Source organism: Pleurodeles waltl, chromosome 6 (assembly GCF_031143425.1).
Source record: "Pleurodeles waltl isolate 20211129_DDA chromosome 6, aPleWal1.hap1.20221129, whole genome shotgun sequence".
Classification (NCBI taxonomy): Eukaryota; Metazoa; Chordata; class Amphibia; order Caudata; family Salamandridae; genus Pleurodeles; species Pleurodeles waltl.
The window spans coordinates 818,695,607-818,714,871 of record NC_090445.1 but is presented as its reverse complement, the minus strand read 5'-3'; the positions used below and the strand labels follow the sequence as shown (position 1 = coordinate 818,714,871).

The following is a 19,265-nucleotide window of genomic DNA, read 5'->3' as shown; positions in this document are numbered from 1 at the left end:
TACAGTGGTTACATTCACCAACTGAGCTTTCCTATCCGAACAGAGTGCAGTTGCCATAGAATAGTTTAACTTTAATTTATGTCTCAATTAAAGGTGTGTGAGTAATATTTTACATGGAGGTATTTTTAGGTGAAAGCCAGGAGAATAGTTTACAAGGCATTTTGTTTATTTTAGCCACATCTCTGACTTGTACCTACACATACTGACTGTTCCCATTTCACTCAAGATCACAGTTACATGTTTATTTTTATAGACTTGATTCTCTGATGCCCTTTGACTTTCGTCACCTGGAATGGGGAGATAGCCATCTTGTGGCACTAAGTTTGATGTGGGAGGTGAAAGCAAAACCTCCTCAAGCTCTTTCATCCTACATAATGCCTCTTATTCTCTTGGCATAGGTGTGCAAACTTTGCTGCTCACAGACTTTCTCTTAGGGAGACTCCCTGCAGTGCCCTGAGCGGGATGTAGGAAGTGCGCCACATGCTGTGACCCCAAAGACCATTGGTATTCTCTGGAAGGTGACAATGGGCCATATGAGTGTGTGCGCAGGGGGAGGTGGTGGGAACGATAGGGCTGCTGCAGCCTTTGGACTTCTGCATTAGAAGCCTACCAGTCCCCTGTTAATAAACAAATATAAGATAAAACCGGGCCAGATGCATAAAAAAGCGGCCCATAGCTGGTCCTCAAGCACCGGCCCTTCGGCCGCTGCCTGAGTGCCCGCTTTCCCAACCCGACCCTGCGTGACACAAGACTGCATCATGGCATACTAAGCATCCATGTGTCACAAAAGGAAGCAATTTCTGATACACAGCACGATCTTGGGCAGCACTATCATAACGAACAGTACGTTATCACACTGAGCATCAGGGCCACTTTCTCCTTTAGTGTACTATACTGGGAAGCATGGCACTATATTGAGCAGCACTGTGTAATGCAGTCTTTTGTTAATGAGTATTTTAAGCCAGTTGCGGATATGAGACTGGTCATTGTGTTTTCTTAGTTTATCGTAGGGCACTATAGTTGTAAATGTCCAAGATCTATGTCCATAACAATATCTTTAGACTATCCATCGTGTTTTTGCCCTTTAGGTTCTACCGCTCCATAGCTTCATCCCTCCCCCTGCGGACATGGGATATTTAATAAAAAGAAGATCCCTTTCAAAACTAGTGTGAAGCCAAGAGTTTTATTTAATGGGCCAGATATTCTTCAAATTGTTGTCTTATATAGTAACTTTATAAAAACTCCCCAGTCAACTGGTCTTTAAGTTCTACCAAAGTCTCTGGCTCAATGTTCTTAAAAAATCCGCCATCCATCATCCTGCATTTCCCTACTACCACAGAATGAAACCAGCAACACTTACATTATGCAATGGCCAGACATTTTCCTTTGCCACTATTTGTTTCTTTTTTACTTAGGTTTTAAAAATAGTGGCACCCATTTCACCTACAATAGGACCTACATATGTTCCACGAGCAGATTTTTCTCTTTGCAAGGGAACGTCCTTACTCACAACCCAACAATGTTAAAGTTACATTTTGAGAGGGTATCACAATAAAAATACCCTTTTGCGACCATCTCAGAATATGAACAAAGTAGACAAGTATGCAAAAACAAAATAACAATTTGGCAAAAAAACGAATATTCAGCGTTGATAACGCTTAATGAATAAGACAGAGGTTGATCTGAGACATTAAAACTCTTCGCTGGCCTTTTGGCTAAGTTCAAGTTCTACAAATAGCACACACATTCATGCATACGTACATTAGCCAAAAAATAACATAAACGAGTCTAGGATGTCTGCTGTTACTTTTACATTGAGAAAATGCTTACTTAAGCACGCTATATAACTACTTTATTTGGGGTCATACAATTCTTGGCTGTCTTAAAACACATTAGGTGACTTGTGTAAAGGCCGTAGAGAGAGGAGGCTCTTACACCGAGGTAATTTGGAATGCAAAAAAATGCACTCTAGATTTCCACTCATCTGTACACTTAAAGGTCACATGGAATACACCACATAATACTGCCATCTTTCCCCCCCCACTATCGCCATCCTAAACTTTACAAGAACTTCATTTCAGATTTTAAAAAATTTCCGGAAGAACAAATGCTGAATGATCGCGATATTTATCTCATCCATTCATGCAATACCTCAGATAGCTATGCCAACGTTCTTCAGAAGCTTCCAATGCTACTAAACACAAAATAAGTTTCCAGTCACACATCAAAGGTAAAATACTGGATCTACCCATCACTGATTACATTAAAGTAGAATGCCTCCAACCTGCTCAAGTCAAGTGGTTGGGCCATTTCATCAGCCTGGGGGATATGATTATTTAAGATGTCCCTGAATTTATCATCTTTATTTGGCCAAAGAAGATCATTTACACACTTTAAAAAAAAGAACTTGCCTGTACAATAAATGTGCACCACACTCATCACCCAAGAGATTAAATCTTCTTTACCAGTTACAACAACGAAGTTCTAAGAGCCTTCAACACAATTGCTTGATTTAATAAGAAAACATGAATCACCAGGAGACATAACCCTTTTGCTATCAGACGACTGATTTAGGAGAAGGGAAATTAGGAAACTACAGTGACTGTGGAGTACCACTTCCATCTTTAATAACATCCAAGAAACATTATCAGCTTGAAATTATCTCATCTAAAGCTAATCATACATATCAAACTGCAGATTATTAATTTACTTTGCTGACCCTAAGAACTATTCCATTCTGGCAAACACGTTTCTAAATTCCCTTCTTTGCAAATTCCTATACAAATCCACTGACTTCCTCAACTTCTAATTATAATCAGGAACACAATCTACATAACACACACTTCACTTCCCCTTCTAACAGACAGCTGTGAGCCAGTGTAACTCCCATAATCAAAGAGAAAATCATCCCTGCTGTTATCATTAAAAACAATGTTCAGCTACTCAGAAAACACTGCTGTCACCTTCAGATGCATTTCAGTAGAAGGTGCCTCCCTGATTCTCTCGAGGCCGGTCAAATCACTACAAGAAAAATAGAAAAAAGCCCGGAGATGATCCTAATCAACTTTCTAACTTCAGGCCTGTAACTAACTGACTTGTGCAAAGTTTTAGGTAAACTGTTTTGCTGACCAACTAACCTTACAAATTGAACAATAAATTTTGTTGGCCTCTTATCCAACTGGCTTTTGAAAAGGATGCAGCACCAAAACAGCAATACTTGAAAGTATGGATGATGTCCACTACATACTGAATATTGGCAATGTCTGCCTCCTCATACTTCTTGAGATATTTGGGGTGTTCAATATAAATGACCACAGACAGCTCATCTCAGACCTTGAAACGCCCTATATAATGAGGTCCTTGGATAGTTCGCCTCATTCTTAATGAACTATAAGCAGTTGGTTAGGCTGAGCAACACTTCCTCTGATCCCATACCAGGCCCTTGAGGGCCGCTCAGGTATCTATCCTTGCACTTAATGTTGTACAATTTGTATGTAGAACTGCTGAGAATCTTGATAAGGGGAAAAGGGTGGATATTCACATACATGCAGACAACTTACAAATATACAGAAAAATATAGCACCTCAATTTATCATATTTACACCAATTTATGTAATTAAACTTAAAGCTAAACATAGACAAAGCCCAAGTGATCCTTATTAGAAGGCTTCACAAAGCCAATTTCAAAATGGACTGGCTCTCTGGACCAGCCACATTGCTGGCTTCACTTCTATCAAGGTACCTTAAGTTGAATCACTGGGTTTTTGGATCAATATCCACCTATCAGTGAAAAAGATTACCCACACTGCTTAAGCTGAAAGATCATATTGTGTTATGTATGTCTGTAAAGTACACTACCACCCACGAGCGTGTGTTTGTGCCTTTCCCTACCTATGGTAGGTTGGTTAATTGAAAAGCCAGGTCTTCAGCAGAATTCAAGAAGAGAGGCAGAGGCTGAAATGTGGTCTAGGGGGCGGTTCTACCTTTTAGGAGCAATGTAAGAGAACATTTGTCCTCCTGATCTAGTTCTCTGTATGTGTGGCATGTGTGAAAGTAGGAGTCCTATAGAGCACAGGTGTCTGAGTGGTAGGTGGAAGGAGAAGCGACTGTTCAGGTAGGTAGAGCCTAAGTTGTGTAGTGCCTTGAATGTTTGTTTGTGTGTGAGAAGTTTGAAATTAGCATATTGGTGTTTCAGGAGCCAGTGGAGCTCACTGAGGTGTGGTGGGCTGTGGAGTTCTGTGTGGGAGGTTAAGGCAGCTGAGTTTCAGATGGGTTGTAGGAAGGGGTTGTCCATGAGGACAACTATGACATGGTGCAATGGCTATTGGAAGTACTCCCTGCGAGCAGGCTCACTTGCACATGCAAAACATCTGTAGCAATAAGCTCTCACCAGGCTTTACCATGTTGACACCTTGGGCTCCAATTCAAGGACAAACTCTTCAGGAAGGTTTAGGAGATAAACAAGATGTGCCCAAACACCCACAGTCACCCACCTTCCCCTTTTTTTCTCTTCTTTTTTTTTTTAGTACTTTTGGGAATCTGCTGATCAATGGCGATTCTCAAGGTGGGCCATACTGAGTGTTGCGGTGGATCCAGGGATTCCCAAAACTGTGAGAAAAAAATGATATTTACTGTTGACTCTGTGGGACAACTCCCCACAAGGTCCATAGGGTTCAGGGGACCGCTACAATGCCCCCTTATATCTTATTTTTATGTATTTTCTAGGACTCAGGACAGAGATCCTGAGTCCTAAGATGTTCCTTCACATTGCGGCCAGTAAATCAGAATGCACAATTGACCTCACAGATTTACACCAAATCACAAAAACACGCTTTCTGATCAATTTGGTGTAATTCTGTTCAGATGTTTTTTTCGGTATCGCTGTTCAAGTTTCCTATGTAAAATTGCATTTGGAAAATGTATTTGAGATGCCCCTTTTTCACTGGCCCCCAGTTGACAGATCACACCAAAACTTTCCAGGAAGTAGCTGAGGTAGATGAAGTGTTTTTTTAAGAGTTTCATGAAGATTCATCAAATTGGCACGAAAGGTATAACCAAAACAAAAAATGCTTTTCAGAGTTCCACAACCTTATAAGGAAACTCGCTCTTCCACCGCATTCCTTTGTATGGGCATGGAACTCCTTAGTCGCTCATAATATTCTTATAATGTAAAGCAGGGGGTACTTTATCACATATATTTTAGGCATTTTCCATATCTTAGTAAGTTATAAGATTACTACACACCCTGAAAAAGGACACTTTAGATTTTCATTCTATTTACTCTTTGTTACAGAAATGGACTGCTATTTTAGAATGTTAAAGAATCTTTAACACACCAGGTTCCACAACATATCTTGTTACACTAAATCTGTTAACAGGATTACCGCAAATGTTCTACAAACCTCTTGCTCAGATTTGATTTTCTGCCTTCTAGAGAGGCAGAATCGTCCAAAGACAGGTAACTCTACATCTTCTGGCATGTTCTCGGGAGCATCAAGTTCATCCATAGCTTTGGCTAGCAGGGTAGCTGCATCTTCATGAGATTTCAGCCCCCCTGGGGGATCACCTATGGGGCTGGAGCCGTCTGTCTGTGTCCGCATCCGTAGTACTCTGGAATCATTAACATGTGGGTCATATAAGGAAACACTGTCACAAAACCATATGATAAGAGTCAAAGGAACTACATTCTCACGCTAGTTTAGAATTCTAAGCACAGTAGCATGGAAGAGCTCTGCAAACCAGTTTCTAATGGCGTACATATCAGGTCTGGCCCTCCTACGGTTTTGAATTAGAGATGATACTTTATTGGCCATTTTATGAAATACTAAGCTAGTGCAAATGAGTTAATCAATGTACATAATTTCAAAAGTAATTAGCATATGAAAAATGTAAACATTGAGCCCGATCCATTCAGTTAACTTACATTTTTGAGTAAGTTTACTGCTTGTCAGTATGCACAAACTTCTAATTGTGAAAGCTAACATTGAAAAAAGAAGTAGTAAGTCCATCACTCCCCAGGGAAAAAGATGAAATTAATGCGGGGAAGGAGGGGACACAGCCCCGGGGACCGTCACCTCCCCGGGGCAATTCATTTCACATTAAGGGGGGGGGAGTCACGCAGCACCCTTACAGCTCCGGAGACTGCTACATCCCTATGGCAATTCATTTCACATTAAGGGGGGGAGGGGCATGCAGCCCCACCCACAGATACAGGGACCACCACCTCCCCACGGCTGAATTGAAATAATCAAGAGGGTCCGTTGCAGACCCCCAGCCCTTTGGGACTCCACCTCCCTGGGGCAAAGTTTGATGTTGGAGTGGAGCCAATAATGGCCCTGGGGACTGTCGCTCCCAGGGCAGGCTCCTACTATGTTCACCCACCCACCTCAAGGACATGGCTGTTTGTTTCGAATTGGCGGGCGCTTTGACAGCAATTTGAAAGAAACATAGAATTAAATAATGGCAGGTATCCAAAGAAAAAAGATGCTAAGAAGGTGCAAAGGAATGGCAGGAGCATGATAAGAGCAAAGAGATAGAAATCTATATAAAAGGGCAGATGAAATGAGAGAAATAGATCAAAGGGAAAAAAGTTAGAAAAAATGTAGAACTATGATAGAAAGGACGAAGGAAAGAATCATAAAAAGAAAGAAGATGGAAGGGATGAATGAGAGAAACAAGTCAATAGTGGTAAATTTGTAGTTTTTGGCCAAATTCCTTTAAAACCTCCCAATTATATTCATAATTTTGCACCATTTTCTGCAAAATTTCCTCAGAGGTACAATTGCCTTGGCCCTTGGGGTTGCTCATATTATTTGTATATTAATTGCCATATATGGGTCTGCCAAAGTGGCAGTATTTTATTTGTAATTTTTTTTTAACTACTCCCTTGTAAAAAAAAGCATCAGTATGGGTATAGAACGGTGTAACTTTGTGTTCATGCATCAGAACAGCAAATTAAGATAGCATTGGTATTAAATAATCGCACATCTACAGTGAGCTATGTAAGGGGTGGTACGACATTACAATAGCAATTATAATATAAATGTCCATTAAGTGCTGCAAACAGTGGACAACTTCCTGATACCAATAGGGTGTCCCATACCTTGTGACCCATACTTGGGTTACAATCAGATGCAAATTAACAATATAACACCAGAGCACCATATGACAGTAAATAAAATATGTAGTGAATACTGCATGGAGAAGATAGTTCAAACGTTTTTGTGCTCATCCCGTTTTATTGTCTTTGCATTAAGCATCCATACAAATCTTGATGAAGAGAATAAGTACATACATATCTGTCAGCCGACCATGTTTCATTTTGTCTACTACAGACTTTTTCAAGGATTAATATTAATCCTTTTTATTCCCGAAAATAAGGTATGAAAATGTGTAGTTGGTTCGCAAAGCATCTAATTATTAGGAATTTATATATGTAGAGGGAACCAACATATAGGTCTAAAAAACATTAAGCTCTCTTGCTGTCATCATTCAAAGTACACATTAAAGTAAGTGTCCCGGAACAGAGACGTCGTTTTGGAAACCAGCTATTTTAGCATTCTTATAGCTTGTTGACTTCAGATCAACACACCTCAGGAGCCGGTTCATGCTTGCTAGCTTATCATGGCTTCGGTCGCATATTAGTAGTGGATCGGCTACGCTGTCTTTAATATGTCCCAATTCTCTCTAAGCAATGTCTGGGATGCTTGGACAGATTTTGTCAGTTTTAACTAGTCATCCAATATTTTACAAAGAGGAAAGCATACTAGCAGTCTCTCACATAGCATTAATAGGATTGTAAACTATGAAGACTATCAATAAAAACTGTCTTTTAGAAAGATTCTGGTGTACCTTTCTAAAATCATCAATAGAAAAAAATGGTTCATCTGGCATAGGTAGGCATATTACACGGATACACGGACATAAGAACAATGTAGTAGCTAATACATCCACAGGTGGGAGACTGGGACAGTGCCACTGTTTTAAGTATGCATCACATAGTATGGATCCAATGGAACTGGAAAGTGCATCATTTAGACCTGCTACTGGTGTTTTCTCAACTGACTGACATAGCCTGTCTAGGGTGGGCTCTCAATTTCTGCAAATGTATATATTTTTCTCTTGTAAACAAGTGTTTTAGTCACCTATAGGTAATATAGCCCCTACAACAGGTCTCATTACCTTTCACAGAAAAAAACATGTGTGGATAAAGATATAAGAGCTATCCCATTTTGCAAGAGAAGCATAAAATTACACTACATGTAGATGACATTCTGCAAACCCTGACATCTCCTAACAACTCAACAATACAACTGTTATCCTGACTGCCAGACTTTAAGGCAGTGTTTCTGGCTTTAAAATTAACCTCACAAAATCAGAGATTTTAAACTTTAAACTCATTCAAACAAAGGTGAGCTATTTTGCCATTCATACCCCATTTAAATCAGCGACTAAATCTATTAGATGTCTAGGGGTCCAAATACGGTCAGACCATACAGATCTCTATGAAGTTAACAACCCACACCCCCTGTCATCTTTGCACAATTATTGCAGAAGATGCTCTTCTACTTAGCCATCATAGTTAAGCAGAATCCACACTGTTAAAATGAATGATCCATCAAGGAATTTTTACTTTTTCCAAGCACCACAGATACTGATCAGATAGGAGATTATTTACAGAAATTAAATTTTATTTGGCAGGGATACAAAGCCATACTAGCATACAAAGTATTGCATCTGCCTCCTTTGGCAGTGAGATTAGCTTTCACAGACTTTTTAATCTACTATAGGGCTGCACAACTACAAGTCTTTCCATGCTGGTCCCATTGAGAGAGAAAGAGACAAATTGTTGACCCACGTGGATAAGGACTTGGCAAGAATAGTTACCGGCGGTCTGATTTGGAAACCAAAAAAAGACAGAGCCATAGGCATGCCTACATTAACACCACTAGAAATAATAAATAAAATATTTAGGATACCCTTATAAAATGTTACAACCTGACCACCTCTCCCTCTTCAAACATCACCATCCACCACAATCTGGCCTTCACACTAGCAATAAAACAAAGCCAATTCAACAAATGGAAACGAGGGAAGAACATGATAGTCCTCAATATGTTTAACGTAAATAACAGTTTTGTCTTTTAAATCACGCAAGAGAAACTATAATCTAGATGAAAATTAACAATACCACTACACTTATTTGAGACAAAGGGTGATGTATCTAACTATTAAAGAAGCAGTCACTGGAGGTCGAACACCCATTGAGAAATTGGCGAAAAAGGCTGAGGGAAATAGTGCTGGACCACCTTTCAGAGTGGGGATGATGCCATCACTGTTACATCACTGAAGTAATAGGGATTGTGAAAATTCCAACTGTCCCACACAAATAACAAGTGGAGCAAATATATTCAGCAGGACAGTGGTAAGGGTGTAGTATATAGCTGGTGGTCCTTTTTGGAGAACACTATCGCAAACGTGTTACCAAAACAGGGTGTGGTACCGCACTGTAATTTACAGGCAGCACATTTTCCACTGAAATGGTCACTAAATAGCACACAAGTGATAATTTGTCGGAATCAGGTTTGAGGAAATTATTATATTCAAACAAGCAATAAATATCAATAAAACAGACATTTCCATGCGAGGTTCTGAGGCCCTCCTCACCAGATGCAACCCTACACCAACTTCCTCCTGTAACTTTCTCCTCCTTTACAGACCTCCACCAATAACATTTTACTCAAACCTATGCATTCTTGGGGACCTAAGCATTTGGTTTGACAAACCCAATATGCCCCATTCAAAAGCTATCACCACTGGCCTAGTCGCATTGGACCTATATCAGATTGTACACAATCCCACACACATTGCTGGACACCTCCTAGATGTCATTTTTGCAAAGCCTGAACTAATTACCGTTCAAAGCATCATGCCAATCACATGGTCAGACCACCATTTGATAACTTTCCAACATAAAATCCACAAATCAACACACCCCATAGCAACTTACATACATGCATCTATCGAACATGGAGCAAACTCAATTTTGAAGGCTTAGAAACACAACTAACAGCCAACACAGATCTAGACACAATTAATTCTGCTCCAAAACTTTATGAGTGGCTACAGGAAGCTTTTGATATCCTAATACTACTCAGAATATCTAAACAGGACAAAAGAAAACCAACACCTTGGAGAAACACAGAACTTAAAGATAAAGCAATAAATCAGAAGGTTGTGAAGACCTGGCTCAAAACAAACAACATTCAAGACAAACTTCAGCTACACAAACAAACAGAATATACAAATCATCAATCAAAAAAAAGTTACAAAAAGGCACTACTCTGACAGAATTCTAAATGCTAAAAATTTTATGAAATTTTCAATGAATTTCGAAAACTTACATGCATGGAAGGAATTCATCCCACTTGTAGGAAAGTGCCCTCTTTCTTTCCATGGTTACCCCCATTTTCTGCCTGTTGTCAGTGTGTTTGACTGTGTTCACTGGAATCCTACTAACCAGGACCCCAGTAACTATGCTCTATCCCTTCTAATTGATAACTGTACCTTTTTCTACCCACAATTGGCATACTGGTCCCCCCATGTAAGTCCCTAGTATATGGTACATAGGTACCCGGGGCATTGGGGTACCAGGGGATCCCTATGGGCTGCAGCAGTTACTCTGCCACCCACATGGAGCCCATGCAAAGTGTTCTGCAGGCCTGCCACTGTTGTCTGCGTGAAACGGGAGCATGCACCCATTTTCTCTACAGGTCACTGCACCAGACCACTATAAGTCACCCCTATGGTAGGCCCTCTCAGCCCAGAAGGCAGGGTGCAAGTACCTGTGTGTGAGAGCACCCCTGCACTTGCAGAGATGCCCCCACAAACTCCAGGCCAATTTTTCTGGACTTTGTGGGTGCAGGGATGCCATTTTACGCATGCACTGGACATAGGTCATACCTATGTCCAGCTACATAATGGTAACTTCGAACCTGGGCATGTTTGGTATCAAACATGTTGGAATCATACCCCAATACTATTGCAGGTATTGGAAGTATGATTATATGCACTCTGGCTGCTCCTTAGAGGACCACCAGCATTGCTACCACCAGTCTTACAGGGTTTTCCGGGCAGCCGAGCTGCTGCTACCCCTCAGACAGGTTTCTGTCCTCCTGCTGCTTAATCTGATCAAGCCCAGGAAGGCAGAACAAAGGATTTCCTTTGGGAGAGGGAGGTAACACCCTCTCCCTTTGTAAATAGGTGTGACTGGCTTGGGAAGGTAGCCTCACCAAGTCACTAGTATGCTTTGAAGGGCACATTTGGTGCCCTCCATGCATAAATCAGTCTACACCAGTTCAGGGACCCCCAGTCCCTGCTCTGGTGCAAAACTGGACAACGGAAAGGGGGGGTGACTATTCCCCTGTCCATCACCACCCCAGGGGTGGTGCTCAGAGCTCCTCCAGAAGCTCCCCGGGTTCTGCCATCTTGTTTCCAAGGTTGGCAGGAAACTCTGGGAGCATCTAAGTGGCCAGGCCAGGCAGGTGATGTCAGAGCCCCTTCCTGATAGGTTCTTACCTGGTTAGATGACCAATCCCCCTTTCAGGGCTATTTAGGATCTCTCTCTCTCTTGGGTGGAACTTTAGATTGAGCTTCCAAGACTCCAGCAGGATTCCTCTGCAACCTCCACTTTGAAGTCTGGCCACTGGAACCACGACTGGACCCTCCAGGAACCAACAACACTGCAATCAACAAAGAAGACTCTTCTGCAACTTTGTTTCCACGGCTCCTTTCAGCTTTGCAACATTTCCCCAGCTGTGCATCCTCTGAAGACAGCAACTCTTCAGCCTGCACAAGAAGAAAAAGGAATCTCCCTTGTAGTGAAGGAGTCACTCCCCTGCATCTGCAGGTGCCTGCTGCAAAGACAACCAGCTTCATGGATCTCCTCTCATCCTGAGCTGCGTGGATCCTGCATCACAGGTGGTGGTCCGGATTAGTCCTCTTGGTCCTCTCTGCCAGCTGTCCAACATTGGTGGAAGTAAGCCCTTAGCTTCCCGCGCAGGACAGTACCCCTGTGCACTGCATCTGTTGCAGTTGCCAAGGATTGTTTGCATCTCCTCCAAGGGATCTTCAGCTGTCGTGTAGCTCCAGTCCCCAGTACTCCTTCCTGCGATGCACAGCTCTCTGCATGGTTCTCCTGCGGCGCGGGATCCCTTCCTGTAGTGCTGCATGGGCTCCCTCTACGACTTCTGTGTCCCCATCGTATGGGATTCCTGTGGGTGCTGCCTCTGCTCCTGTGGACTCTCTGCGACACTGAGGGTCCCCTGTGACTCCCCCTCCTGGGTTGAGTCCTCCTGGGGCTTGCTGGTCCCCGGCAGCACCACTTTTCCACTAACCACAAATTTGCTGTTGCCAAGGCTTCTCGTTAAATTCCTGCACCAACACCCATCTGCAATCTTCCTTCCAGCGTGGGACATCTTCTGCATCCATCAGGAACTTTTCTCCAGCTCCAAGGCTGCAGTGCAGACCTGTTCTTCCTCACCATCAACCAACTCCTGCAAGTACAGCTGCGTGGGAAGTAGCTTCTACTCCTCCTGAACTCCACTGTGACTCTTTGACTTTGTTCACTCTCTCCACAGCTCTTCTTGTCCAGAAATCCACCTCTGGTTTCTTGCAGTCTTGCCTGGGTGTCTTCTTTTCCTTCCTTTTGGGTGGTTTGGGGAAATTCCAGTGATTTACTCCTGCTTTCCTAGTCGCTGGGGGTTACTATTTTACTTACCTCTATGGTTTTGTTTAGTACTCCCAGCTCCCCTCTACACATTCCACTTACCTAGGTGGGGATCCTGTGTTTGCATTCCATTTGTTTAGTATATGGTTTGGGTCCCCCCTAGGGTCACTATTGGTTATTGATATTTGCACTGTTTTCTAACCTTTTCTATGCCTATTTCTGATTACTAGTGTGTATATATTTGGTGTATTACTTACCTTCTATTGGAGGGTTGCCCTTCTAGTATTTTGAGGTATTGTGTTCCAAAAATAAAGTACCTTTATTTTTGTACAACTGAGTGTTTTCTTTCATGTGTGTAAGTGCTGTGTGATTACAGTGGCATTGGAAGAGCTTTGCGTGTCTCTTAGATACGCCTTGGCTGCTCATCCACAGCTACCTCTAGAAAGCCTGGCTTCTAGACACTACCTAAACTTCACTCAGAGGGGATACCTGGACCTGGTATAAGGTGTCAGTACCTAGGGTACCCACCACACACCAGGCCAGCTTCCTACACCACCACTCAAGATTTCACAAACAAACTGGAAACTCATTAAACAAACCAAGGCAGACACACTGGACTCCTATTTAAAACAAAAGAAAACCATCAGCACAAACCCTTTTCCTAAAATCCCCTCCAAGACTAAATCAACCCAGCTTCTGCACTCCTTCAAACAAAAACCATTTATGGACTTGATCAAAGCAAGCAGGCCTTCCGGTTGCCCTTCTGACCCTTGTCCACCACACATCTTCAAGAACATTCTTTTAGCTACTTCTGCTGCCAGACCTGTAAGAAGAATCATCAAGAACTCTAACAGAAACTTTTGCTGAAGACCCGAAAAAGGCATACATGCATCCGTTTTTAAAGAAAATGAATCTCGACCCATAGGACCCCAACAGCTACAGACCAATCACAAATGGACCTTTCCTGGACAAACTGATAGAAAGAGCAGCATTCGCCCAGATGTCACAATTCATTGAAGACAATTCTATGCTTTAAGACTCCTAAACTGGATTCTGCCCAGGAAGAGGCACTGAATTGGCACTCATAGCAATCTGAGATGATCTTAAAAACACAGTCGACCGCAATGGAGCTGCTGCATTACTTCTCTTGGTCCTCTCTCAGCTGCCTTTGATACTGTTGACCATGACACCCTAATTCAATGACTCCACGAAGCCGGCATAGAAGGGACTACTCTCAACTGGATTACATCCTACCTTCAAACCAGAACTAATATTATGTATTCTTTTCTCTTCTCATCTAAACCCTAATCCAAAAAGCAGGTGTCCTCTAAGGATCAATTATCTCACCTATTATTTTCAACATCTAGATGATGTAATTATCAGAACTGATCAATGATTTCCAACTCACATGCTACAACTATGCAAATGACACACAAATACTCCTTAAATTGGAATGCCCCAAAGACATTAAAAACTCACAAATCTTCAGTTGCCTCAGAGCCGTTGATACTCACATGTGACGACTTGAAAAATGATGACCCACTGTGCACCTGGCCTGACTATCTCGGACCACCTCCTCAAATATCCAAGGAAGTTAAAAATCTTGGAATTACCATGAACTCCAAGTTAACAATGAATGCCCAAGTGAACAAATTAGCATGATCAAGCTTCATCACCTTGAAGACTCTGCGACACATCTTCCACCACCTTGGATTTCCACACAAGGTACAGGCTACTATCTCTCTTGTACTATCCAAACTGGATTATGCCAATGGTCTCTACCATGGATCATCTCTATCTATTATGAAAAAACTACAACGTATTCAGAACTCAGCTGCCAGGCTACTATTACATGTAAAGCCACAGGCCCACATCTCCCCTGCCTTGAGAGCACTACACCACTGGTTACCCATTGCCAGAAGATCCACCTTAAAACTGCGTTGTATCACCCACAAAGCTATACATGAAATAGGACCGCTTTTCATCAGAAACAAAATAACCAAATACATTCAACAAAAAAACCTCCGCTCAAGTTTGGCACCCCGCCTTAAAACCCCACCATACAAGACAAAGACAATAGGTTGTACATCCTCCACCGTTAAAGCAGCCAAACTATGGAATTCATTACTCCCCAGATATGAGATCCACGGATAACTACCTTGCCTTCAGAAGACTACTCAAGAGTTGGTTGTTTCCTTCATAACCACCATATTCAAACAGCAATGGACTGCATATGCCTGTGTTGATAAATATTTATAATTTGATTATGTCCCCACTCTGACTCATCCCAAACCCATTCTACTACTTTCATCTCCAAAATAACCCTGCCTAAGCTCTTCCCTCCTCTACTGCCTCTAGCTCACAACAAATCTAAGTTTACTATCATGATCTCCCAAACAACCCTACTAACTTCTCTCTCATTTATCTCACCTTTGACTCATCCAAAACCCCTCCTGCTACTATGATCTCCCTAACCCCGTTCCACAGACTCTTCCCTCTTCCATCTCTCCTTTACTCATCCCAAGCCTCATCCTATTACTATAAACTCCTAATTAACACTTGTGGATTTTTCCCTCCTCTATCCCTCCATTACTCTAGTCAATCCAATTAACAAGCCCACATATCCTCTGCTCGAATTAACTCATAATAATACTAATACCGTACTCATATTTCCCTATACTAATCCACCACTAATTCCTCTTGGGTTCCGGAGTTGCGTGCTACTTGCCAAAAAGCACTTCAACGCCTCGTCAGGGGTAGTAAGCGCTATATAAATACAATTACAATCTCACTTGTGGGACTGTCCTTGAAACCCCTCTCAAATTTTATTTGAATAATCTACATGAAAAAACTGAAGGCACTGAATCACAGCAGAAGTATCTGGAAATGCTTCTAGAAGATGTAGGAGAAACTGTTGAGCTTGAGCATGAAGCACATGCAGACGTTTTGACTCACAGCAAGCACAGAAGAGCTTTCACTTTGCATTTTAAGTAATGTGTGTAGTCTGGCCTTGAGCTCTAGCACTAATCTTATTGCATTCACCTAAAATGTCAGCTGGCAGATTCACTGTTCTTAGGACCTCACTGTTGAGGTGACAATAGATGGATCATCTGTCTTTTGTAGTGCCACAGAAGAAATGTGTAGTTGCCCAGAGGCATCTACCTCTTGAATTTGACTACCATTTGTGCAACAAAGGGAAGCAACATGAAAGGCTTAGGTGAATATGCCCCCAGGCTTCGTAAATACCTCTCTCCTCATTCCAGGTTGCCATTGACTGATGCTAAAGAAACAGCATTGGCTATTGGCCTTTGTTGCAAAGAGGTCTACTGTGGGTTTCCCCACTTATGGAACAACTTGTTAAATGTGTGCTCCTGTAATTCCCACTTGTGGCATCCTCCCACTGACCTCATAAGCCTGTTTACCCAGCCATTGCTAGAGATACGTAGGTGTTCTGCTTAAAAGCAAATTATGTGCAGGATCACCCATGTCCACAAGCATTAAGCTTCTTCTGGTTGTGAGTGTGTTCTCCCTTGCATGTTCAGATATAACAACCACGTAGCATTGTCTGTTCGAATCTGAACTAATGATTGCTGTTTCCTGGGAAGAAATTAAGTGAGGGTTCAGCTTATGGTCCTGCATTCTAACACATTGATATACAGATATGTCTCTGCCAGGGTCTATAATCCTCCGATTGAAAGCTCTAAAAGGTGCACTTTCCATCCTTTTCATGAGACAGCTGAACTCAGTAAACACAAAACTGGCCTCTTGCATTGGTAATAGCACTGTTGGCCCACCATGAAATGGATTATATAGCTCAATCTGTTATGAGCTCAAAAGAACTAGAGAGTGCATCCATTGTGTGTTTTGTTGTTCTTGTAGAGTTCTTACATGAATATGACAGTTGGGAATCAATGATATGCATTATAACATTATTCCTAAGTTTGTAACTACATACGAATGTTTGCTTTGCATTCTTGAAGTGCTTTGCAGTCTGTGTGTCCTCTGATGGAAATAGTTTCCATTCTCTGCTATCGGGAATGGATCTCAGATAATGAATGAATGATTTCTACAAAATCCCTTCTGTATTCAGTTTCAGGTGTAGACAGGCACCGGTAGATACTGCTGCCTTGTATCATAGTCTCCTACTTATAAACCAATCATCCATGTAAGGGAAGGCTTGATGACTGTTGATTCGAAGGGATTCAACTGGATGCAGCTTCTGCAGCCATGCACTTCATGACCATGTAGGGGATACTGTTGAAACTGAATCGTAGAACTCATATCTAGAAGTGATGACAAGCTAGTGCGCACTGTGCACGTACCCTTCAAATCCAGCACTTATATATTACCCACTGTTTAAGAGCAGAAGAATGTCTTGCAGAGTGATCATTCTAAATGATTTCTTATTTATATGTAAAGAACCTTGAATAAAACTCCTTGTTTCAGTGAGGTATGTGGACGGTTTCAAGGTCCTCTTTTTGTATCACTGACAGGATCTCTGCTTGCAGCTGTGGAAGCTGCAGATGGTGACCCCAAAGAGGGAGGTTTCACAGCAAACTCAAGAGTATGCCTCCATTGGTTTACATCCAGAACCCCATTCATCTTAACTGATGTGTGACCATTCCTATAAATAAGAAGAGCCCGACCAACACAATTTGGTGCTGGGGGGTCGTTGAATGGGTAATCGATAGAAGACCACAGAGGAGTAAGTTGGACACTTTTTTGAATGTCTCAATATGAGGGGCCCACGACCAGATCCCGACTCGTCCAAAGCAGCAATCAGAATGAGTACCTGATCGCAACCAAACACGAGCTAGAATCTGGAGTTAAAGCACAACAAGAATACAGCACAAGATGCACAGTCAATACATATGTAACAATACAACAGGAGTGTAGCCATCACTGGTGGGAAGTCACTGTCTTCGTTACTCCTAGGACATGAATTGACCACATTCTTAATTTTTAACTCTGTGGAATAGGATTGTAAGTGCCTTCATGAAGTTCTAGACTGCTGGTCAGGTTACATAAGGTTGCTATTAGTAGGACATCTTCTAGTGTAGGTAGAGTTGGTAAGACAGCCAAAAAAGATTGATGTACTTATCCTCGTAATCCTCAAAAGGACTAAAAGATTATTAACAACCTAGCAGTTTCAGAGTCCATTTTATCATGATGAAGTGCACCATCAGCACTGCGACCCATCAGAGGATAAATCCATCATGTAAGCTTGACCTCTGGACGAAATAAGGAACCTCAGAGCAAGCCTTATAATCTTATGATCACAGGACATCACTAGGGGGTAGCCAAAAAATCAAATACCCCCCATTTTAAACCAAAGCTCTTATGGCACCTAAGAAGCGAAGAAAGTCATTGCAAACCTCTCCAGAAAAGCATGCTTGTCTCTTCCATCCAAGCATGTATCAGTTTGTTTTTTCATCCGTCCATTCACCTGCTGATATCCATCATTTCACCTATACATTCTGTTATCCATTCAGTCTTTCACCATCCCGTCCATCCATCTTGCCCAAATATATCCATCCATCTTCAAACTTATACATCAAACATATCCATCCTTTCACTCAGTCACACATCGTTTCACTTATCCATCACCCCTTCATCCATTCATTCATCTATCCATTGAGTCATCCATCCACCCACCTATCCACCCACCCATTTGCTCATCCATCCACACTTTCACTCATCCACCCGTTGTTTCACTCCATATAACCCCCCTTTTACTCATCCGTCCACCCTTTCACTCACCCATCCATACATCCATTCACTCATCCACACTTTGATATCCATCCACTCATCAAGCCATCCATGTACCCTTTCACTCATCCATCTATCATTTCACACATTCGTCCATCCATCCCCCATTTCACTCATTCGGCCATCCATCCACCCTTTTACTCATTCATCCATTCGTCTATCCTCCTTATCATTCATCCATCCTTACATTCATCTTTCACTTATCCATCCATTCATCTGTTAGCTCATTCATTCATCCATCCAGACATCCATTTACCGTTTCTCTCATCGACCCATCCTTCCACCCACTTATCCAACCATCCTTTCTCCTAACCATCCACCCACCCATCCTTTCTCCCATCATAATCCATCCATCCACTCATCGATCCACCCATTCACCCTTTCATTTGCTCATCCATCAATTCAACCATTTAGCCACCCATCCTCCCCTTTCACTCATCCACTCTTACATCCATCCTTTCACTCATTCAGCATGCATCTATCCATCTGCTTTTTCACTCACTTATCCATCATTTCCTTAAAGCACACATCCAGCCATCTAATTTCCCTTTTAATCCCTCTTCCATCATCCACTCATCCATCCATCCTTTCATCCCAAGATCCATCTATCCTTCCACTCATTCATTCAGTCATCCATCTTTTTACTCATCCATCCACCTTTTCAACCTGTCCATCCATCCAGCCTTTCACTCCATACATCCATTCAGCCATCCATTTACCCTTTCACTCATCATCCATCCTTTCAGTCACACATTAATCTATTTTTTCT

General features: G+C 42.0%; 1 protein-coding gene across 1 annotated transcript in view; it reads right to left on the bottom strand.

The window, feature by feature from the left end:
- CFAP43 (cilia and flagella associated protein 43) overlaps positions 1 to 19,265 on the bottom strand; it is a 505,375-nt gene that overhangs the window by 41,071 nt on the left and 445,039 nt on the right. The window contains exon 32 of the mRNA XM_069239443.1: positions 5,403 to 5,610. Within this exon, the coding sequence (XP_069095544.1) occupies positions 5,403 to 5,610 (208 nt within the window). The remainder of the gene's footprint in view (positions 1 to 5,402; positions 5,611 to 19,265) is intronic.